This window comes from Lissotriton vulgaris, chromosome 6 (assembly GCF_964263255.1).
Source record: "Lissotriton vulgaris chromosome 6, aLisVul1.2, whole genome shotgun sequence".
Taxonomy (NCBI): Eukaryota; Metazoa; Chordata; class Amphibia; order Caudata; family Salamandridae; genus Lissotriton; species Lissotriton vulgaris.
In genome coordinates, this window is record NC_141694.1 from 364,594,031 (window position 1) to 364,618,847 (window position 24,817).

A 24,817-nucleotide genomic window follows, 5' to 3' on the forward strand; every position below is an offset into this window, starting at 1 on the left:
GAGTCAAACAGAGAAGAGTCACTATTGGACCTGGAAAAGAAATCTATATCTATACACTATAAGACCTGGAAAGGAAATCTATACCTACCACCATACAACACCAGTAGTGGTTCAACCCGGAGTCAAACAGAGAAGAGTCACCATAAGACATGCAACACGGAGCTATAATGAACGAAAGATACCTAGAGGCTGCTGGCTCGAATGCCCAGAGCATAAAATATCCATCTAATTCAACCAAAAATGCAGCTAAAAAGTTCAAACACGACACCCTGAGAAAAAACCCGGACACACTATTTTCTGACCTATATTTTAATGTAGTTAAAGGTACGATAATGAATGACCTGATATTTTACACAAATAAAACAGCTAAATGGCGCAATGCATTCACAAGGATGCTTGCCATAAAAGCTACGAAAAACATCCCTCATGGCACAAAAATAATGACCACACCATCAAAACGATGCAGAGCTGAACTAAGCATTACCATATATAAATCTGGAATTGTGTTGATTCAAGCAGCAAATAGAGAACTAGAGAAGTTTGACAAGATATTCCAAACGGTAAAAGACTCACTAGAAGGCCCAAGATACCAACTACACCAGACCCCACCAGTAGACACTCCTGACATCAACGATATTACTACCAGAGGCGCCAATAGAACTAGGGGCCACCATGCTCAAATCTCTAATTCGGAAGATATATTTGAAATAGAAATGACAGTACCTGAGAACGAGAAAGAAAGAACAGAGGTCTACTTGTCAGGCGAACAAAGAACAGGACCAGCTCCAAAGAGAAGAGTCGTCTTCGCTTCCAAACGATGAGACTTCCCACGTAGAGCGTACATCGGCCCGAGTGTAGTACCCTATGATAACCAGGAATTGGATGAGGTAGAAGATACCAACCTTCCTTTACCTCTCTCTAGTACTATACTAGCGTCTTGTAGACCCTCACCCACAAAAGCACTCCCAGCATCACATAACTTAGTTAACACTTTCGACATCTCTAATAGATACCGAACTGACAACCAAACAAGGGATACAAAGAAAATGGCTGCGGAACTGAGAACAGATCTAAAACGGAGAAGAGCAAAATGCAAATCCCGGATAAACAGGTTAATCATCCCTAAGAAATCACTTCAGAACAGGAAAGATATTAAAGAGCTTCAGAAACTAGTTGGCAAGCTGGCACAAGTCACTATTAATACCTTACAAGCGATTGAAAAAATTTGGGAGATGACGGTGAGCACTCACTCTAAGGTCACGCATATCCAAAATCTCGTACACTCTTCACAAAGAAAGAGTAACGAGATGGCCATGCCTTTAAAAAATAGGCACAACCGACCAGATAGGACAAAATCATTGTCAAAGGAGGAAACTCTGGCCTTAATCCGAACATATGAACTACCGGACCGCGAGGGAGAGGAAAGAATCAAAACAGTAGCACTCGACTAACAGAACATCCAGAAAGAATGATAGAAATTCCAACCCTCACAATTTACAGCACGTCCAGCTAACAACAACCAAATCCGAAAATGTGAACCTTAGTAACCCAGAAAAACCTCTGACTTGTTTACTATTCAATTGTTGTTCGCCAACCAAACATGCATCGGACATAGCGGCCCTCATCATCAACAAGGACATTGATCTGGCAGTCCTTACAGAAACTTGGCTAACGGAATCATCATCCCCAACCATGGATCTCTTAGTACCACCTCCATATAACATTTTGAGACTTGATAGACTTAAAAAGTTAGTGGGAGGTATAGCCTGCATTCATCGATCAGATATAGAGGTCAAACAAATTCAAGCCGACCCTCTAGAATCCTGCGAATATCTAGGTCTTAATATAAGATCAGCTAGCAATCAAAGATGCAACTTGCATACATTTTACCACCCACCAGGAGATAACGCAAAGTTCACAGAGCAGTTAATGGAGATCATAATGGCCAACTCTAACAACGAAGCCAATAACATATTTCTAGGAGATTTCAACTTACATTGGGATGACTGCAATGACAAACTGGTCAACACGCTTAAAGATTTCCTCGTCGAACTAAACCTCACCCAAGCATGCACGCAACCTACACACTCGAAAGGAGCGACGTTAGATTGGATTATTTCAAGAAACAAAGATACATCAATCCTCTCCATAACTCCGTGTGACTGGTCTGATCATCATGCCATAACATTTGTGATACCCATAGTGAAAAAAGGCATGACCATGCAACCCTTCAAGTCCAAAAAATGGATTCGAGACACAAAAGAAGAGAATATTGAGCTACTGGTCGAAAGCTGTGAGAGAGACCTAAAGCCACCTAGCAACCTGCAGAATGTTAATGAGCTGACCGATCACTACATAAAAGCAGTCGAAAATATCGTCAACAACACCATGCCAGTAAAACTGAAAAGAGTCTCGGAGAAGACAATAAATCCTTGGTTTAATGGGGCACTAAATGAAGAAAGGCGTAAATTGAGAATGGCCAAAAGAAAATGGAGACAACACCCTTCATCCCCCGAGCTGAAAGCCCTCAGAAAAATTAGAAACCAATATAATAAAAAGATCATCAATTCAAAAAAGGAATTTATAAGAGCAGAACTGGACAATGCCAAAAACAGACCACGAAAACGCTTTGAAATCCTAAAGCAACAATCAAACAAACTAGCCAAATCCGTTCAAGACAACTCAAAAACACCCTTAAGCTGCGAAGAATTTTCCACATTTTTCACGGAGAAGGCCAAATCGCTTAAAGTAGAGCTCAAAAACGCTGTGGCGAACCTTCCCATCGAACCATTGCCTACAAGCGATACCGACTCTACAACGGAGTGTACTAAGACAAAAAACAAGGCAAATTGGGACACATTCGAACTGTATGACCAGTACATGATCACCAAGACGCTCTCAGAAATCAAACCTAACAACCACTACCAAGACCCCCTTCCCACTAAATGCTTAAAAGAAATCAGCCACATTTTGGTTCCAATCTGGACCAAAATAATAAATGCTTCACTATCACAAAGGATCCTCCCCGACTGCCTAAAAACAGGTCAAGTTGTTCCCATAATCAAAAAACCTTCAGCGGATGCATCAGATTCGAACAACTTTTGCTTAGTGACCAACATCCCTTTTGTGGCCAAACTAATTGAGAAATTCGTGCAGAACCAACTGAGCCAACACATCACCAAGTTCTCCTTGCTAGATGAATGCCAATCAGGATTCAGAGCAGGGCATAGCACGGAAATAGCGATCCTCCATATTGTTGATGACGAGCTACAGACCCTTGACCAAAATCAAACATGTTTACTGATTCTCCTTGACCTGTCATCGGCTTTTGACACGGTAAATCACAAAGCATTACTGACCAGGCTGCAGGACAGGATGGGATTGTCTGGAATTGTGCTGAAATGGTTCGATTCTTTTTTACAGAACAGAACACAACGATTCCTGGTCAATCAATCAATCTCCCCTCCATGCCCTAATTCAATAGGAGTCTCTCAAGGATCAACGCTATCCCCAGATCTGTTTAACCTATACGTCGAACCTCTTACAGAAATTCTCCGAAAATCACAGATATCCTACCACATGTATGCAGACGACACGCAAATATACATAAAGATCGCCTCCCTAGGAGACATTGAACTAATGAATGAGACATTAAAAATGGCACTACAATGGTTAACTACCAATCATCTGAAGCTAAATGCTCACAAAACAGAGTTCCTACTAATTTCACCACCAAGGAGCCATACGGAAATAAAGGAATAGACTAAGTCTGTGACTGCGCTAAACTGCACCCCAACCCTAGTCAACTCAGCTAAATCGCTAGGAATCACCTTAGACAAGAACCTGGACATGAAAGCCCACATTAATTCAATGGCTAGAAGTGCCCGCTTCCACCTGAACTACTAAAGAAAATTTAAACCATTCATCTCAGAGGCGGATCTCAAACTGGCAATCCAATCCTTAGTTACCTCGAGGATTGAATATGGCTGCACCACCTTGGCTGGCTTACCAAAAACGTCCACAGCACCACTAAAAGCCTGCCTTAACGCTGCGGCAAGACTTATCACTGGATCTAGGAAATTTGATCATATATCCCCTCATTTGAAAGCTTTAAACTGGCTACCTTATGAAGCCAGAATCCAAATGAAGATAGCATATATCACCCATAAAGCGCTCCACTACAACACTCCAAGATACCTAGCCAAGAAAATTCAGCTATCCGGAGGTAACAGACCAGCTAGGAGCGCTGAGGAGTTGCTGTTACGGCCAGCCATTTTCCAAAAGAAAAACTTATGAGCCTTATGATGAGTAAATACGTTACATAGAGAAGATTATTGATCACTGTTTTGATCTATTACTGCCCTAATACAGAACATTTATGTCATCAGAAAGGGAAGCATAGACAGTAATAACATGAACGCTAATCTATGATGTGAGACTGACCTCATGTATAACACTAAACAATATCCTTACCGCAACCTCATGTCAATGTGGACTTATAACTGCATCCCACAAGAACTTATAATGATCTACCTCATTTATGTCTATGTATATAGCTTATGATATAAGTTAAGCCGCAACTTACTATTAATGCAAACTGCACATGTGTTATGAATATATACCATCTACCTCATATCTGTTGTTCTTATAACTGTTAATATATTTGTTAATCCTTAACCTCTTCTATGTTTAGCGCTCTGATACCCACGGGTCTTGTTTGCGCTATACAAAACTTTATAATAAATAAATAAATAAAAATAAATAAGTATGTCATTTTTAAATAAAAGTCCTGGAGGCTAGAATAAAATGATGTTTCGGAATGCTTTTAAATTGCAGAAAATTAAAATGAAAAGTTACCTTAATGATTAACTCTTTGTTTTACTTTTATCCCATTTTAAAGTGTCACATTTACAGGGAGCAGGACGTTTGCTCCCAGTGGCCAGTAGACATTGTGCGGTTTTTACAACAAAAAACTAGTAATTTTTTAGGTTGAGCATTCGAGACCTCTTGTACATACTTTAATTAATACTTATTATATACTTATATGTGTATGTACTTTGTGGGATCTGGAGATCAGCCCTAGGACTTGTCTGCTTCTGCTTAGGGACTTTTTTGTCTGTTCAACTGCCTCTATTTAACTGTCTTGATAGAAAACGACCAGCAGAGGTAGGAAAAATACCAGAAATGCTTTCATCTGAGAGACTTTCTTTCGGGTTTTTTTCTGACAACTGCCTCTATTTAACTTTCTTGATAGAAAATAATCAGCAGAGTTCAGTAAAATACCAGAATCACTTTAGCATTCTCTAGATTCCAGTCCATAGAAGTTGCCTTCCACAAGCACCCGTAGACAATATTTTTTTCAAATCTTGTATTTTCAGTGATATGACCACTGAAGGCCCTGATTTTATATTAAAAACAGAGCTTTGGACTATACGATTTCCTGCTGAAAGGCAATATTTCCTTTCACGTGTTCCCATACCTGGCGTGTCATGCAGTTTGGTGCTTACTTTGCCTCTATGTTAAAGAACAGTACACCCAGGCTAATGTGCTGCATAGCTAAATACATAGAAGGTCCTAAAGGCGAGACCAATTGCATTGCAAATGCTTGTTTCAAATGGGGGATACTTAAAGTGAAGTAAATCTTTTCTGTGAAACATTAAGCATTAATATCTTTCTCCCCTTTCAATTAAACCAAATACCTCAATGTTTTAAGAAGCATTTTAGTTCACTTAAAATTCCTCCTATTTCAAATAATGTGTTTTCCTTTTATAAATATGGCACCATGTCTACAGGTCACTGCGAGTAAGATACTCAGTGTTTGTAAATGTGGCACTTGGAAATGGGGGAAAATGTAAATTATGAGTTTTTTGGAATCCACATAAACAAAGTTAACTCTTTTCTGCACTTACATTTCTCCCTTTTGTGTTATACATGTATCGCTGCCACATATGGCGAAAGATATGTCCTGTGCCACAAGTACATACAACACAGTCTCTCAGTCACCCGTACAATAATATCCTAATCATAAGCAGATATTCATACATCCCAAAAGACCACCCACTCACTTACACACATAGCAGTCCTGTCATAGTGCCCCTAGTCAAAGTATTTTGTTCTAACTGTAGCATCTTGCTCTATGGGCATTAGGCTTAAAGCCAAATAAACTAGGTGTGGGAGCGAATGATAACAATTTGCGAGTTGCTTAGTCCTCAGTAGCTCACTGCGATTTTCACTGATCAGAAGTACCTCTCACTACAGAAAAGGTTGGAGACCTCTGGTATAGAGGTTAACGATTGCCATTGAGAGCCCTTTTTGATCAAGATATGATAAGAAGTAAACTATGGGTAACTGAAAAGAGTAGTTGTTTCCACAGCCCAATTGTTAGTGATCCTCTGCCTAATTCCTGCCCATGATCTTTTTTCTATGCTGTTAGAACTCTGTATTGCAATGTCAGATTACTTGAAAGCTTGGTTAGAGTCCAGTAACTGTTTTGTAGAACCGTGTAGCTGAGCCCCCAGTGATGTGTGCAGCATTTCATTTTGCAGTCAGATTGAAGCATTTCTCTTTTAATGTAATAAGTATGGGGCGGGCAATTAAATATTATACGTGTTGTATGACTGCCTAAGCTCCGAGTCAGTTACCTAGTACTTGTTTTTTCAAAACAATAAGTATGGGGCAGGGCAATGAATTATTATATTTGTTGTTTTATTGCTTAAGTTCTGCGTCCCTTACCCAATCTAACTCCTTGAAAAGCCAATGAATGCTCACCCTCACAATTTGGAGAGACTGATGTAGAGCAAATGTCACTTTTCATTTGTAGTGGTACAACATAACAACAAATAGTCTGCAGCCATATATAATCTTTTGACGTATTAACCTGGGATAGTAGAACGTGAACTATAATAAGGTGAATTGTGGTATATTAGGGACATTTTTACGCAAACAAGAAGAAATTAACTGTGAATTCATCTGTGTTCAGCAGAAAACATTAATGTGTAGAAATTGTGTATGCTGCAGACAAGTTTCCACATATTTGATGTGCTTATGTAATGTGATGAGATAGAAGTTCTCAGCAAAAAGTGTTCTTTTATATGTAGTTTCAAAGGCCTCTGTGCCATTTCTTACGTTGGCCAATTTCTGTAGGCCTGAAATGCATATTCCCTGGAAGCACTCACATTAGATTTAATTGTTGAATTTCATGTGCATGTTGGATTTGTTCTTTCTCACGTTTCTGTTGCAGGTGGAAGAATCATCCTTGTTGGTAAGAATAATGTCTTTGTTTTAGTAGTTAGGTTTAGGGAAAGGAGGATACATTGAGTGCTGATACTGATAATGGAGAACTGTTGTACTTTCTCATTGTAACAAGCCTAGGAATCAAGGTCATCTCGTTCAAGCTTGGGAGCATTGCTGCCTAATGGAAAGTTACCTACAAGAAGGTGGCCTGACTGGAGGGCGTGATTTTGCAAAGGATCATGGGATACTACCTGTGGTACTGATGTATTGTAACTAGGGAAAGTGTCTGGGGACTTCTGCCTTGCCTTGAGAGAGGCCCTTCCACATCGTTTATATACATGGCTGCCCGGAACCCACTAGGGCCTACATATTAAGAAAAGCGCCTGCGTGGAGTCCATATTAACATCCTTTTCCCTATGTCCCTGTGTACTCCCGCCCTGATGAAGGTGTAGCCCCGGCTGGGGCCTCACACCGAAATGCGCGTTGGCGTTTGTTACCATCTGAGGAATATCTGAATGACTTGGGATTTTATACCAACTGTCCCCTACTGATCATTTATTATAACATCTTTGTGGAGTAGTATATGAACTTGTTGGATGTGTGTGATTTGAATTGTATGTATTTTGGTATGATAGTGTTTTATGATGCGTGGGCTATGGTGAGGATGTAATTAAATTATTTTGTTGTATTTTGGTGTAATTTTTCTGTATCCAATAAGTTATGATCTATATGTAATGAACTAACTTGGAGTATGCCTTTGAAATGGATAAACATTGCCATATAAAATAAAAAAAATCTATTTCATACTCTTGCCCAGTATTGTATCAAATTCCCCCCAGCAAGTTTCATCTAAAGTATACATTTGAAAAGTATGATGATAGATTCTCTCATATTGTAAAATAGTACATACTATTGTTAGAGAATCCAGGCGCCAGCTATCTCTGCAAAACCCTATAGAGCTATCCACTAGTTCTAAACTTAGGACCCCCATATTTCAACCTTCAGGCCACAACAAAACCACCCTGTGGCCCCTCTAAATTCCAGGGTATGACGCACTCTATATATATATATATAATACAAGTGAGCCACTCAAAAAGCACTTTTAGGCTTTGCAAGGGGTATAGAAAGTAATATATAAGTACTGGTGCAATACAATACAATACCTCCGAGGTCCTCTTCTGTGGAAAGTTCTTATCCCCTTGCATCTGAGCAATCTTTTATTTGTATGAGTTCAAACTAGCATTGGATTTGCTAATACTAGAAAGGTTAGAACAATAAGCTGTTCAATGTTATAAAAAAATCCTACTACTACAAATCTTCCGTTACATGTTAGGGCTCACCACTCTTTCGCTGTCAATGGCGCATTGGTCCCAAACCTAAACTGTATTTTTTCATGAATCAACATTATTTATTAATGCATCAACTGTGTACAAACAATGATGCTGCTAACTAAACAAATAACTAGATAAATAAGATGGATTTGCTTCAAAGGACAGCGCTACAACACGGCCAGTCATACAACTGTGAGGCAGCCAGCGGTGCAACTGCGAGGCTATCTTGCACAGAATGGCCCTGCTTTACTGTTGGCGCCCTACTTTCTACCTGCCTTGGCCATGCACTAGGTGTCTTCTGTACCGCTGCAGTGTTCTTGGAAGATTAGCAGACTTCAATGGACGTGTGACCGGAAGAGACCTGTGGGATATATGGGTCTTTAGCTTACACTTGGTTTTAGCGCATATGGCACAGTTGACAAGAGTAAACTTTTTTCAGGGATCAAAGGCAAAGCATAAGATAAGTACTAATTATATCTCACTTAGATACATTTAAATATTGGAGCTCACACTCTGTCTATTACTGACCAATCTAAAGCTGAGGATTTCCTCAGTGACTGTAATTGTATACAAAGGCGATTTCTTTATTACTTTGCCTGTGACCTATGAGGAATGTTTCCCTACTGATTGACAAGGAAAGTCTGGCGTTTTACACATGTATTTCTATCTGTTTTCTGCTGTTCATGTCTGTGGAGCTGCATGGGTTGAACACTGGGCGCAGCAGTGCTCTCATGCTGTAGTAATCCTCGATGGACATAACTGTTTGGCATTCACTTTTATCGTTGCTTTGCTTGTTATATTTTGTTTTTGGGTTCACATACTGTGTTCATCCTTTTGTGCATATGATTTTGTATCACTGTTTTGAAGGACCTTACCTATGTTGCGTTGTTTATTTTTCCCCAGTGGCCATTTCTTTTAATTTTAACTAAAAGCTGCTCATGTTCTCACAGGGTTGCTGTAGCAACGAGCAGAGCGGCATGTACATTCCATTGCAAATCAATGCGGTATAGCTGATACCTGCAAGCAGTTGAGACTCAGAATTACCACTGTGACTGTCATCACAATAACAGACTACAAGCTGGTGCCCTCACACTAAATCAATTTCAAATAGATGATCATCCGGTCATTTTTTTCATTATTGTGGTAAGCATACTCAATCACAAGTCTCGATATAATTTTATAGATTTTGAAAAATGTGAAATAACTGTAAAAAATATTTATCACTAAATGATTTACCACAAAACTAATACTTGGTAAGATGTGCTGATAATAGACATTACTGTATGTTAATAGCTAACAGTATTCTCAAGAGTTTTTGCAATAGTTAACTTGTGGAGTTGCTTGTACGGTAAAGAGATTTGGCAATGGTTAACTTGTGGAGTTGCTTGTACAGTTAAAAGTCAAAGATACCTAACATTCTCCATTCCCATTCATACCAATATTTTAAAACTGGAGAATGGAAGATTTTGAAAAGAAATCGGGGGCATGTATTTTCCTCATTCATTTACGTTAAAGCAGAGGCAATTTTAGAAGGGAGGTGGGAGTCTCCTGCAGGAATTTGGTCTGTTAGCATGTGTGCATTCTAAAGTCCATTTACAATATTTCCGATGGATTTCCTTACCTTTCTTTAGTTGCATTTAACATTGATGCACAAAGCAGTTAACTACAAGGAGTTATTTCTGTTCTACTCCTGTGCACGACATTGGCGTCCTGAGGAATATACATGTTACTTAATGCTCTTTCTTCTAAGAATGGCTCATACCATACTGGACTTACTAAGAAGTGTAAGGTAACACAAATAGGCAACACTGTGACATTTGCAACCTGCAGCAAGTCTTCTAGAAGTGCCATAATAAATACTTCTAGTTTACTCAAGCTGAATTCCAAAAACGAAAGATAATCCTCCTGGATCAATTTTCACTGCCCTCCATATTGTCGGCCAGACATTCTAATTTCATTTTAAGCTCTGGGAATGTTGCAAATAGTTCTGCTTGCCAATGTGCATAATTATCCACTATAGCCTTATGTGTGTATGTGTGTATGTGTCTTATAGCCTGCTGCCGAAGGCTGTACCCGTTGTTCAAGGCTCTGAACCCAAGTTATAGTCCTAAAGTGCAGGCAAGGGGCTATAATGAGGGAGTGGGCCTTTAACAACCGGTATAGCCCGAGACAGAAGGGCTGTAAGGAAATTCCAACTACCTAACTTTCCTGATGCAGAATGTGGAACTCCACCCAGAAGGTAGAATGTTCTAATTAAAAATGGAGCAGACAAACATTGGAATGTTAAAGCAGAAGCCTTACACCAGCCATTAGAAGCCTTGAGAAACGTCATTGTCTTCAATGGAGCTCCCAACCCTCTAATGTTTTAATAAATATTCTAGGTCCTCCACTCTAATTTTCACTGTAGGAAACTTAAGAACAGTGGTGACAGTACGGATAGTAAGCCGTCATTGGAAGCACGTTACTAAGAATGTGACAACCCACCAAATATTTTGCCAGGAACATCCTTCTTCCTGCTTTGTGGAAACTTTAAGTACTCAAACAGGGTGGCTCAATATATGTGTGGGAGGCAAGGGGTGTGAAGGATTCTCCCATACTATGGGCTGTTAGTTGCAGTTTCACTGCAGTCTGAATTACACTATATTTTATTTTCCTCGTGTTCTAAAGTTTATTTAAGTATATGTTAAGTTCTCCATTCAATCCATAAAGCATAGCATAGCAGCCTGGAGCCATGGCGGAATGATGAGGAGGATTGTTCAACTTTCCAATTTCACATTTATATAGGTGATCTACATGAATATTTGAAAATGTATATTTTTATGTACTGAACTATGTGTCGTAGGTAAAAGAAAGGTGAAGAGTAAGTGGTATTCTAGTCAGTGGATGCCCACTGAAGCCTGAAGTGAAAAACAGCATCTGCAAAGTCATCTGCTTGCTTCCAAAAGAATATTTTAAATACTCCAATTCAAGAGGTAGTACTAGCTATTTATCAGTTCAGCTAAGATGGATTATCCTATTCTATTCTCCCCCCAGCTATTTATGGCCGAGTTGTTATGATTGTGGGATGACATATTAAAAATGGCCACAAATCTCATACGCAAATATTCTTCAATACTTTCGCCTTTTTTAATAGTGTCCAAGCAGTGGTTAATGGTGTTATAAAAATCCTTAGCAGGGTCTCATACCCACACCACTAAGCTCAGGAACACACTCACTCTACCTAATCAAGCCTGATATGCTGCTCACCACTTTGAGTACAGGCCCAGGACCTTTGCTGAACTGTCCTCTGCTCATTACCCCTTTGCACAATCACAATCTACCTCCCCCTTAACACCTTGGCTGCTAGGCGTTTTCCCCCCCTGTGCTGAAAATTGCTCTTTTGCTGGTGTCATGACGAGCTCAGCTCGTCATCAGCACAGCTCAACTGTGCATCATGACGAGCTGAGCTCGTCATGAGCATCGAAAGGGTTAAGCAAGGATATTTGATGTGTCCAAGGTTGTTTCACTACAAATCTCTACATTCACATACCAAAGCCAACAGTCAAATGATGCCACTCACACCTGGCAAAGGAATTCCAATTAAAGCCCACGTCTTCAGCCGGTTATCTCCTTGGATTACCACAGCAGCATTTTTTTATACTTGTACAACCTAAAGTCATAAGACTTCTGATATGCTGTTCGCTTGCTTTGGGACAGATATTTCATCATGGTATAGTCCCCAGACCAGCAGTTGATTCACACTATATTAACTTAGGTCAAAGTTTTTTTAAATTATCCTTTTGATCACTGAAAGCCCCAAATGAAAGGGGGGGGCCCTTGGCCCCCCCGCCCGCATGGCGGCGCGGCGATCCCTTCTTCCCATGCCTGCCGGTGGTGTGGGGGCGTGATCTCCCGGCGCCCAATGGTACGCGGGAGGTGTGCGCCACACCCCCAGACGGCCGGCGCCAAACACCTGATCCAGAGGCGTGGTCAGCCTTCCGGCTCAGAGGGGTGGGCGTCGAGGGATGAGGGGAGGGCGCGGCCCGCCCTCTCCCCGCGTCCCTGTGAATAAAGGAGGTGGGAGCTCTCAGTTGGACCTTCTTGTTGCCTGACGCTTCCCCACACTGGTCGTGCCCCGCGCTCGGGGCCTCCTAATTTTCTGTTTTCTTTTTCAGATCAAGGATTGATGACTGGAGTGTGTGGTAGCGCGATGTTGGAAGCAGACAGACGGAGAGTTGACCGTAAAAGATCGAGGACGGTGGATCTGTAGAGTGCAGGACACGCAGGTCATCGACAGTAAGAGGAAGCGGGGGGCCTGCATTTCATCGCTTCGTGTGGCCGCCGGGTGGGTCTACCTTAGAGTTTGGCCACCCCTAACATTCGCAGTAGCCAGTGTTGCGGTCGCTGTCGCGTGGTGCTCATAGCCCCCGCACATCCTCCGTCTCATGAAGGTACAGGGCGCACTGGTTGTGAATCTGATCTGTGAGTAAGAATGCCAGGAGCTGAAGCTAAGGGGTCAAAGATGGAGTTGATGTTTCAGGCCATGATGCGTAAGATGAATGCCATGGACAAAAGATTGAGTTCGGTTGATGGCCTAGAGGCCCGTATGATGAAAAGAATGGATGATATCGAAGGCCCGCGCGGTAGGCCCATGCGGCAGAATGACGCGCCTTTATCGGAGGGGGATTCCGATTCCTCGCCGAAGAAGGGTAAGGCTAAACGGCCAAGGCGCAATGCTTCTGCTCCTACACCGGTGGCGGTGCCCGCTACCCCAGAGCTGGTATTCCCGGCCCCCTTGGCACCCGCTCCCGCATTGCCAGCAGGGGACAATCCTGTCGGGCCGGCGCCATCTGCCCCAGATGGCACACTCCCATCGCCCCCAATGCCGGCACCCTTGGCACCATCTGTACCAGTGGTGCCGGCAGCAATACCAGATTGTGACACTCGGATCCCTCCTGAGTTAACGGCCCAGATAGCGGCGATACTTCCTTGGCTACAGAAAGGGGGTATGATGCCCTCAACGTTAGATCATGCCGCGGAGGCGGCAAAAATGGTGGAGAAGATTAGGGCAGGAACAGTTACAAGTGCGGTTCCGGCTTCTGTTTCTCCCTCTTCTGCAGGTTTGGATACCGCTCGACCGAACGGAAGAGATGCAGGACCAGCCCCGGTGCCCGGTAACGGTAAGGAGGTAGCCCTGCCTCTCTTAGGAGACGGGACGATTCCATCTCGGAGCGAGGATTTAGGGCAACATGTTTCTCGAGCGGTGAAAGAGATGATTTGGGCGGGAAAGTACATATATATTTTCTCTTTGTTGTTAGACAATAGGAAAATGGAAAATGTCAAATTGCAAAAAGAGTGGATGCACCCTAGCGAATGGAGAGTACAGTGTGCGAAGTTTAGGGTGGAGGAAACACTGAGCAATTGGATCAGGGCCTTCTCCATCCTTACAGCTATCACTGTTGAACGCCCTCCAAACGTGCATGCGGCAATGGCGTGCTATCAGAGCAGGATTGTGGGTTGGAGCGAGCAATATGCCGGGGATGCATGGATTGCGACCCCTCGCCTTCCAAAGACAAATCATTTTCCGTTTCGTGGTGTTCCGGGTTATTGTGGGCATACAGGGAGGGGGGCGGTAGCCGTCGCTGACCATGTGTCCAGGTGCTCTTGGGAGGCAGGTCAGCTGCCTATCTACATGGTCATGCCGCACACTACACACATGTTCAGTCTATCCAAGGGAAACAGCTAGTTTCCACACTGAAAAGGCCTTGAATACCTTTAATTAGTGACATGGACATTTATCTGACAGAATATTTGGAAAACATCTCTTTTCCCATCTACACGCCACATCAACAGAAATTATGGGAAAACGATAAACTGCTAAACTATGATTAAGAAGTATAAGAAGCCCCAGAAGGGGGGCGTGGCTTAGCACGCGAAGCAAATGGTCGCCTGCGGGTAGAGCTCCGTGCCGAGTTCCCCTTCCCGGCGCTGTTCTCCGGGACAGTTCTGCCCTGAGGCAGCCGAAAACCACCGGCGAGTGCCCCACTAGACCCGACGCAGCGCCTGCCCAACTTTGGCGCGGATCGGACTTACGAAACCGCACCGGGAGGTGCCGACCGCCCGCGGCCGCGAAAGTTGCCACCAGCCTGGGCGCGGACCCAGGAAACTCCGGGGATTCAGCAGTCGCGGTAGGCCCAAAAACGGGGCCGACGCCAAACGCCAGCGGACCACGCACCAAAGCACCGGAGGCCGCCCACCCCCCGCGAAGGTGAGGAACTGGGGTGAGATGACCACACAAATCTAGCTGGGCAACCCGCGCACGCACTAAGACGGATCGGCGGGAGTGCCCTGGACCTGGCGGTAGCCACCAGGCCTGGACGCGTCTCCCCTGCATCGGGAGCTACACTGGCCCAAACGCATAGTGGAGCGGAGAGGTGAGCGGCTGGGCCTCGGACGCCTGGGGAGCTGGAGGGCAGTGGAGGTTGGGGCACGCATCTCGACACCCGCCGGCAGCCACGCGAACCACGATACACGGGACTCCGGTCACAGGCAGCACCCACTGGCTCCACAACGCAGCGCGGCCTGCGACCTACTGGCGCTACCCCAGGCACACACCGCGGGAATAGCAAAGGCCTGAGGGGACGAAGACCTGCACCACCTGCGATCCGAGCGAAGCTCGACACCGAGCAGCTGCCACACGGGCGGAACCAGTCACCACGCCAGCACAGCACACAGCCCGCATGGATCCGCACAGACCCTGAGCCCCTTGCCACAAACAGACTCGCGACTCACAAGGGGCACATCGCGGAACCGCGCCATACACCCGGCGACGCCCAGATATACCACGCAGCGCCGAGGTGCGAGGCGCCCAGCAGCTGTTCGCCCTCCCAGGAGCGAACGAGTGCCACGCAAACACCACGCAGGCAGAGCCTACCGATACCAGCAGCCGAGCCTCAACCGGCAGCCGACGACCTTCATCCACCCACCCGCCATTGGCCAGGCCAGACCGAACCGAGCCGGGCCACGGAAAGCAGACTCCCCATCAGACGCCGATGTCTGGCGGGACCAGGGCGCGGACCGGCACTGGGGGCGCGAGGCCTAAAGGCGAAATGAACAAAACTGGCAAAACTACGGACCAGGACCAGACGGCAGCGAAGCTCGACGTCACGCTAGCAGCCATGGAGCGGCTAGAAGAATCAATTCAACTCACACGCACCTCCCTGGCCACTAAGATCGACAGTGTGGCCATAGACCTCACGCATCTCCGCGAAGACCACAAAAAGCTTGCCGACCGCACCTCGATGCTGGAGGGAACCGTGAAAGAGCTCCAACCCCAAGCCAGCCAGACGCATACCCAAATACAGGACTTGCTGAACCGAGTGGAGTTCCTTGAAGACCGGGCCGAGGATGCAGAAGGCAGGGCGCGGAGGAACAACGTACGCCTGGTTGGCGTTCCGGAGAAATGGGAAGGAAGAAAACCGGAGGAACACATGGAAAAATGGCTGACATCCATCCTGCCTGAGGGCTCACTCTCGCCTCAATTCGTGGTGGAGCGCGCCCATAGAGTCCCGACTACACCCTTGGCTACGGGCTCCAACCCAAGACCCATGCTCCTCCGCATCCTGAATTATAGAGACCGGGACTCCATACTGAGAGAAACGCGCAAACTTGAGGAGGTGAGAATCGAAAACACCAAAGTAATGTTCTTCCCGGACTACACCATACATGTACAGAGGCAGAGACAATCCTTTCTAGCGGCGAAGAAACGCCTGCGCCAGCAAGGCCTGCAATACTCCTTACTATTCCCCGCGAAACTCAGAGTGATAGCCGGGGAGAAAACCCATTTCTTTACAGACCCAGATGAAGTGGAAGCATGGCTAGACAGTGGCACTGACACAGCCCCCAGGACCCCGGCAACCCACGCGAATGGACACCAATCCGGCGGGAATAGGAGAAGACGGCGCCCGAAGCAGCGGGCGCAGGGGCGCACGAACGGGCCAAGGAAGATGTCTCCCCCTGCCGACACTACGCAGCAGGAAAAACAAGAAGCCCTCCGCCTTGTGCGGGAACTCAGCAACTCCCCAGCGCCTAGCGACCCAACTGGCAGCGGCACACAGGACCCCCCAAGCGACGACGAAGCAATCTACGGAATGTCGGACTCTCCTGTGACAGATCCTGGACCGGATGTCACCCCCCAAACCTCGGAATACATCGGCTAACTGTCTCCTAGAGCATATCCACCAAGTCTCCCACAAGAACACTCGAAGGGCCATCCACGTGGAGATCGCGGACTCGGACTGAGTACGCCTGGCCCGGCGAAACCTCCGGAAAGCTGAGAGCCACGTTTTGCCCTGGTGATGACCCGGCGGACGCTGAGCGGCCGGCCCCCCCACTCCTGGGGCCAGTCATCCTGCTGCACACTAATCAAGACACGTAATGTATGGCATTGAATGTTGGTTTTGCACCTATGACTTTTATAGTTGAGGCTGACTCGGGCCTTCACATACCCCCCGGGAAGGGGAACAACCCCTATACGATGATTCTACAAACACTTGGCCAGCTGCTACTGCTAGCACTGCACGGCCCCCCCCAGAACTGAACTAAACTTTGTTACTCTCCTTGAGAGCATGGACGGGAGCACGTTTGCCCACCGACCTTTTGGTATTTCAAATGTTTGCGATGTTCATTGGCTAACTGTTCTATTGGCCACGTTAACTGCCTGTTTTCCCCCTTCACAATACTGCAATTGCGTGCGGGCCAATCAATATTCCTTACGAACTGCGGGCGGGCGGGGGGTGGGACGGGGAGGTCGCTCTGGGGAAACCGTCAATACAAAGCAATGTCTGTGATCAATGTATGCACATGGAATGTGAGAGGGATGCACACACCGTCCAGACGGTATCAAATATTCTCATACCTCAAACGCCATAACGTACATATTGCTCTCTTACAAGAGACGCACCTCTGTGCAAAGGAAGTCACCACCTTACGCCGCAGATGGCGTGGCCACCTATATGCCACGCACCACTCTTCCTACGCTAAGGGGGCGCTGGTATGGATACGTCCGGGCACCCCATGGATAATGCAGGACGCCTTGGTGGACCCAGGGGGGAGGCATGTGGCGGTCAGGGGCAGGATAGACGGGAACCCGATAGTACTAGCCTCGATATATGCACCCAACACAGGGATACAGGATTTCTTAACACAACTGTCCAACACCCTGGCGCCATGGCATGGCATACAGTGGATACTGGGCGGGGACTATAACTGCACACTAGATCCTTCCCTAGACCGCTCCCGTCCCCCACTCCCTAATTCCCCAGCTTTTCACGCAGCGCGAGCCCTCCTAGATTGGTCCGTGCAATGGGACCTACTAGACGCATGGCGTAGCCACAACCCAGACACCAGGGCCTACTCCTTCCACTCAGGGGCACACAATCTGCATGTACGCCTAGATAGGTACATGGTATCCAGAGACCTACTACCGGCGATACGAGACACGCAATACATGGGCCGCACGCACTCGGACCATAATCCACACTTCATGACGCTCACCTGGGAACAGCCGCGACCACCAATCCCCACCTGGCGACTACAGCCAGACCTCTTGCTTGACGGCACATTCAGAACCTCGATAGGGGCACAAACAGCACAACACTTCGAAGATAACAACAACACTGCCTCTACACCCCAGATAGAGTGGGACGCGTTCAAAGTGGTCCTGAGGGGGCTATGCCTCGGAACCCAGGCACACACCCGCCGACAGCTGGAAGCAGACCTGAAACGGCTAGAAAGGGAATTGCTGCACAAAGAACAAGAGGCGACGGGAGGGGATGATACAGAGCTGCTTGAGGCTAGGACGGAACACGACAGACTGATAGGCAGACTGAAACAAGTCAATTTCACTGCACACTCAGCACGCACACACCGCTACGGCGACAAGCCGGGCAAATTACTGGCCTGGCTGATAAGGCGAGAAGACCGCTCCGCCCCAGTAACGGCCATAAGCCCTACTGCGGACACCGTGGTATACACCCAGGCGGGCATACATGCAGCCTTCATGGCGCACTACAAAACACTATACCAGTCGCAAATGGCCAATCCGCAACCGGACATCCAGGCATACCTGGAGGAACTCACACTTCCCGCCCCGACTGATGACCAACGAGATGAGCTCGGAGCCCCGTTGGTAGCGGAGGAATTACGTGAGGCCATATTCGCCCTCTCTAACGGGAAGACCCCTGGTCCGGACGGACTGCCCGCAGAATACTACAAAGCATATTCTGACATCCTGATTCCCGAGCTGCTCAGGACATACTCGGCAGCGCTAGACGACTCATCCTTACCAACATCCATGAACGAAGCCACACTGGTATCGCTTCTCAAACCAAACAGGGAAGGGATGCTCCTCGGGTCATATAGGCCGTTAGCCCTGCTCAATACGGACTACAAAATCCTGGCATCAACACTGGCTCGTAGACTAGCGGCCCTGGTACCGGCCCTGGTACACAAGAACCAGAACGGGTTTGTCCCAACGAGATGCACCTCCCAGAACATCCGGAGGCTGTTCCGGGTGCAGGAATACGCAGCCCGGACGTGGCCAAGATCGGGTTGCCTGGTGTTGGACCTGGAGAAAGCGTTCGACTCTGTCGAATGGCCCTATTTATCGGCAGTGCTACGTAAGTTTGACCTGGGCGATGACTTTCTAGAACTGGTCGGCCTGCTATATGGGAAACCTGAGGTGAGGGTACGCACTGGCAAACTGGTCTCCGAGCCCATAAAGGTCAGAAGAGGCACCAGACAAGGTTGCCCACTTTCCCCATTACTATTCTCCCTGGCGATTGAACCACTGGCTGAACGGCTGCGCACCAGCGGAGCACGATGGGGTATCCCGCTAGCAGATGGCACGCATGCAGTGTCACTATACGCAGACGACTTACTCTTATATATCAAAGACCTCGAGAATGTGCCGTCGGAACTGTCGGACATATTCCGCACGTTCGAATCGATGTCCGGCCTCAAAGTAAACTGGGCCAAGTCGGGGGCATATTCGTTCACCCCCGACGTTCCGGACCCGGCACTTCACATTAATAATGAACGACTGCCATGGTACCAAACCACGTTCAGGTACCTGGGCATTCATATATACAGGACGCCCCCAGACATTTTAGACGGCAACCTGACACGGGCCATAACGTCTGTTCGAACACAGGTCGCCTTCTGGAAAACTCTCCCCATCAATGTGCCAAGCAGGGTAACCTTAACGAAAATGATAATACTCCCCAGGCTCCTGTACTACTTTGCCAACCTCCCACTCTATATCCCTGTCCGCATATTCAGGGAGCTGGAATCCATGCTCAGAGATCTGATCTGGAACACAGGCAGGCCAAGAGTAGCACTGACGAAACTCTACAACCCGGTCACTGAGGGCGGCGCAGCGGTCCCGAACCTAGAGCTCTATTACCTAGCAGCACAAGTGCAATGGGCGGTAGCCTGGATTTCGGGCAGGAATCTCGAGGACACGGCTACTGCCACAGACGTCCTTTCCCAACTGCAGGCACTCACCCTATTTCACCCGCTGACGAGCCCTAGGAAGCACTCGCAACTACATGTGGCTGTGGCCACGAAATGTTACGACAGATGCTTACGCCTCACCAGAACCACCATACCGTATGCGCCGGCGTTACCACTCCTGGGCACCCCCAAGGCCACGTCAGTCGTGACAGAGGCGGCACTGGCACAGTGGACCCACGCAGGCATAGAAACCATGGCAGATTTGTACGCAGATGGCGCTTTACTTTCCTTCGAGGCACTGACTGCTGACACGGGACTGCCCGCGGGACAATTCCTGCAGCATGCCACAATACTGCGGACACTCACGCGGAAATGGGGGAACATCGCTGACGAGCCACCCACACACCAGCTAGTACAGTGCATGCACGTGATGGGCAACGGGACGCATGTGGTGCACTGGCTGACACAGGCGCTACTCTCGCACACTCAACATACATTGCAACCTCTCCGGGACAAATGGGCGGTGGACAGAGGGAAGGCATGGACGGACAAGGAGTGGGCGGCGATACTCTCAGGCCCCCGCAACATTCCCCGTAATGCACGTTTCAAACAGATCCAATTTTATGTTCTACACCGCGCATATCTATCCCCGGACAAGATAAACTTGTACTTCCCGGGCACGGGAGCCAAATGCCCGAGGTGTGGCACGGAGGGAGCGGATCTCCTGCACATGCTGTGGCAATGTCCCCAGCTTCGGGCATACTGGCACTCGATACTCACGCTACTGAAACGATGCACGGCAATGCCGATCCCGTTCTCGTGGGAGGCGTGCCTCCTGGGCCTCTTCCATAGGACCAAACTGAACAGGGTGCCTTCCCGCTTCTGGGACCTTGGCCTCATCACAGCCAAAAGACTCATCACGAAGCATTGGAAACGGGCGGTACCACCAGCAGCGGAACACTGGCGCGCTTCACTAGATAACTGGGCGAAGGCGGAAAGCATATCATTACATAATGAGGAGACGGCGGGATTGCGTAAGTACCCCATAGCGGCGCTCTGGGACGATATGATCCGCTCCTTCCACAATGGACCCCAGGCACCAGACACTCCAGAGGGACAGACACCCCCGGATGAGGAACATAGCGATGACCAACACACTCCAGGTGCCGCAGACGACAGACACAACGCCCACACACCTGACCCCTAGGCACCCCCCCCTCTTCTCCCCCCCCCGGCTCAGCTGACACGCCAGGATTGCCGACACCCCCCTGCATCGCCAGCATACTTCCCACACATGCAAGATCAGACACGAACCTGCTGAAACATTACTACCGGGCCCTCCCCCCCCTCTCTCCTCGCCCCCCCCTACCGTAGGCCCCACCAGATGTTGCACCGCACGCCCCACGACCCCAAGTTTGACACCCCTATCCCGTTACGCTTTTACTGAAGTTGCTTGATTGGCAGGATACAATAACTAAGACAGCATGATCACGCACTGTTTGAACGCTGACATTCTCGGCGAAATGTTGTGATATACTCTGCGGACCACTCCATGATCTATGTATGCATTACCTTGACTATTGAATCTCCATACATTGAGACTCTGTATGGAATATGCTTGTATTCTTTTTTTTCTCCTTTGCACTGAATAAAAGACATATTTAAAAAAAAAAAAAAAATAAGAAGCCCCAGAAACTGACCCTTTACCACAGAAGTTGGACGTTGTCCCCAGCATAATGTTTACTATTTATGTTTTGCTTAACTTACGTTCTGGCATTTACTACTAAGCGAATGAAACTTGCACTGTTCTAGATTTTTTCTCGCTCATTATAAGTACTGATAATACGATTGGGCGGAGCATTCTGAACTCATCCTAGTAAATGACACACAGTTACATAGAATCCTACTTGCAAACACTTAAAAGACAAAGGAAATGTGAACTCACCTGAAGTGAATCAGTAGTATGACTGGTAGGCTGCCCACTCTTGCCATAGCCTTGACCGTGAGCGCTCAGAAGTCTTCCACTTAGGTCTACTGCACCCCGCCAGTTTCTGCTGTTCTGAGAAACAAAATCAAAACCACAATGAACAAAAGAAGCAACCATAGGGTCCAAGGTTTCAGATTCCTATGTGTGACATTTAAAACATTTCAGTGCAATTATGAGTGAGTCACACTTTTTCATGAGGAAAATCAAGCAATGAAGACGAGGGAATCCTATGCATATCAGAAATTACACCCTTTTGAGCAAAGAGAAACTCAAAAAAATCTTTAAACTGCTGCAACGCACCTAAGACAGACTGTGTGACAGACTGCAGTTCTCAGTCACAGTGGGCAGGCACTGCAGCTGCTCAGAAGACGATCTCCTTGATCTGATCATTCATGACTGCACACTAGCCTAAAAAGCACATTTTATAGCATAGCAAGTGCAACTAGGGGATTATACTGTCACTCAGTCTCACAGCAGGCTGGGTAACTCAATACTCTTTAACCCCTTCCGCGCTGATGACTAGCTCAGCTTGTCATGAGGCTTACCTGCCGTGCGCTGATGACGAGCTGAGCTCGTCATGTAACGCGGTATTTTCAAAACCGCCGCACACAGCAGGAAAAGCTGCGGTTAAAGGCACTCAACTCACCTGGGATGGACAATGGGCACAGCTCTACAATAACAACTAGCCAGTATTTTTTTCTTGGAAAGGGGGCAACCCTAGCTAAGGCAAGAGCACTAAAAATACAGCAGTCATAGTGGGCTTTACTCAATCCTGCGCGGTGGAGGAGAAGCAGCAGAGGCAAAGTTTAAGCTGTCTCCCCCTGCCACAGACTGGGAAAGTGAGATGAGGAGCGGCAGTGTAGAAATGAAAGAAGAGCAACTTGAGCTGGCTTGAGGAACCCTGGCCATGTGCACCTTCAGAGCCCAGCATCGCCACATGCAGTTGTCAAAGAAAAGTTCCTGCCATTCATTATGTGTGAGACAGACGTGAGGGTAGCATGAATAAGCATGACCACATGTTAAAAAGAAATTTGTATTAAGCATTAATAGGAGCATAAGCATTGGAGTTAGTAACAAACTGTTGTATTTAGCCTGCCTCTTTTCTGCCTGTGGGATTTCATTGCCATTCACATGATGTCACCACTAGAACCTTTGGTGACATCATGGAGTGTTGGGGGCTTAGCCTGGTGACAACTGGCAGTTGGAACCAGGCAGGCTGAGTAACAAGCAGGTCACTCATGGTGGGTCTTTTATTATTACCATCTTGATGACAAGACCTGAAATCTATCTTGAATAAAACAACCTAAATTATACCAGGCTCCAGGCTTCTATTTACAACACAAACCTTGAGCCAGGTCCCCCTGCGACAGTTCTCCTGTCCAGCTTTACCACAGTCCGTTACCCTCTTCTGCCTGTCTACCTGCTGCCCTCTGTTGTGCCTCCACTGCTCATTTCTTGCTCTATTTTGCCTTTTTCTGCTTGTTTTTTTTCTCTGTGTACTGCTTTTCCTTCTTGTTTTTCAGCCCTCTATTTTGCCTTTTCCTCTCGTTTTTCTGCCCTTCATTTTGCCTTTTATGTTCGTTTTCTCAGTTTTGCCCTCTTTTTCTTTATTTTGCCTTTACTGCTCGTTTTTAGGTCGAGTCAGGGCAGCACATGCGCTGCGAGGCATGCTGCAATCGAGTATGGACTTGAAGCCCCGCCCACTCACCGCCCATATTAATCAATGGCTTGTGTCATTGTCCTTTGTAAAAACTGGCTTCTGATTCGGTAATAGGCTTGTTAGTCCCTACTTAGTACCGCCTTGTCTTCAGTTGTAACCTCCCATGAGGGCAGGCCCTTTTACTTTGGTTGGTACATAGTACGTTTTATTTAGTCTGTAAGCACTATTTTCTTTAATGAGTTTCTCCTACTGCAGGCACAACATGCTTTGATGCAACATTCAGAGCTCCATGAGCACTATCACTTTCCAAGCAGCCATGGACAATGGCAGCAGATTCTTTGAAATGCAATAGGTCTCGCATTTACAAGAGTTTGAGCTATTGTAAATGACAATGCCTTTCAGTTATGTGTTAATTATCAAAATAGATAAATAAACGGCATTGCCACTTACAATGCCAATGACTTAAACACTCGCAAACGCGAGACCTATTGCATTGCAAATGCTTTTCTGTTTCGCCTTTTCTGCCCTCTGTTTTGTCTATTCTGCACATTTTCTGCCCAGTGTTTTGCCCCTTCTGTTCTATTTTGCTTTTTCTGCCCTCTGTTTTGCCTTTTTCTTCTCGTTTCTCCAGGTTTACTCAAAACATGGCTTTTTGATAGAAACCTCACACCTCAGCACCCAGATACCTCCTGGGGTGATATGCAGCGGTCTACAAATGCTGATAGATTGATTGACTCTAGGCACTTACCTCTTTGCAGCGAGCAGCAATTCGGTAAAATGCCTGCTAGTAGCTGCTGCCTGCAACTTGGACTCTCCCGGGCGGTTCGCCCGCGGCAACACTGCCCGCTGGGCATGATTGATTCAGACTGCTGCTAGTGTACTCTAGGCAGGCTGCAGCTGAGGAACCATTCCTGCGGCCATGTTCCTTCAGATGCTGTGTGGGGTCGACTCAGATCAGGTCGCGGGATTCATTATAGGATTTCGCGCTGGGAGCACCCACAAGTTTCTCATGAACTGCTGCCGCCGCCCACTCACTCCATGAGTGGCAGATCCATCTTTACACATGTGACTCACTCAGTTGTATCAGTAATGCTGCAGAGCTGTGCGGGTGTA

At 46.9% G+C, this 24,817-nt stretch overlaps 1 protein-coding gene across 1 annotated transcript in view; it reads right to left on the reverse strand.

The window, feature by feature from the left end:
* The window catches only part of TRAPPC12 (trafficking protein particle complex subunit 12), an 856,088-nt gene that overhangs the window by 633,816 nt on the left and 197,455 nt on the right, over positions 1-24,817 (reverse strand). Inside the window, exon 4 of the mRNA XM_086926387.1 lies at positions 22,003-22,116. Coding sequence (XP_086782513.1) covers positions 22,003-22,116 — 114 coding nt within the window. The remainder of the gene's footprint in view (positions 1-22,002; positions 22,117-24,817) is intronic.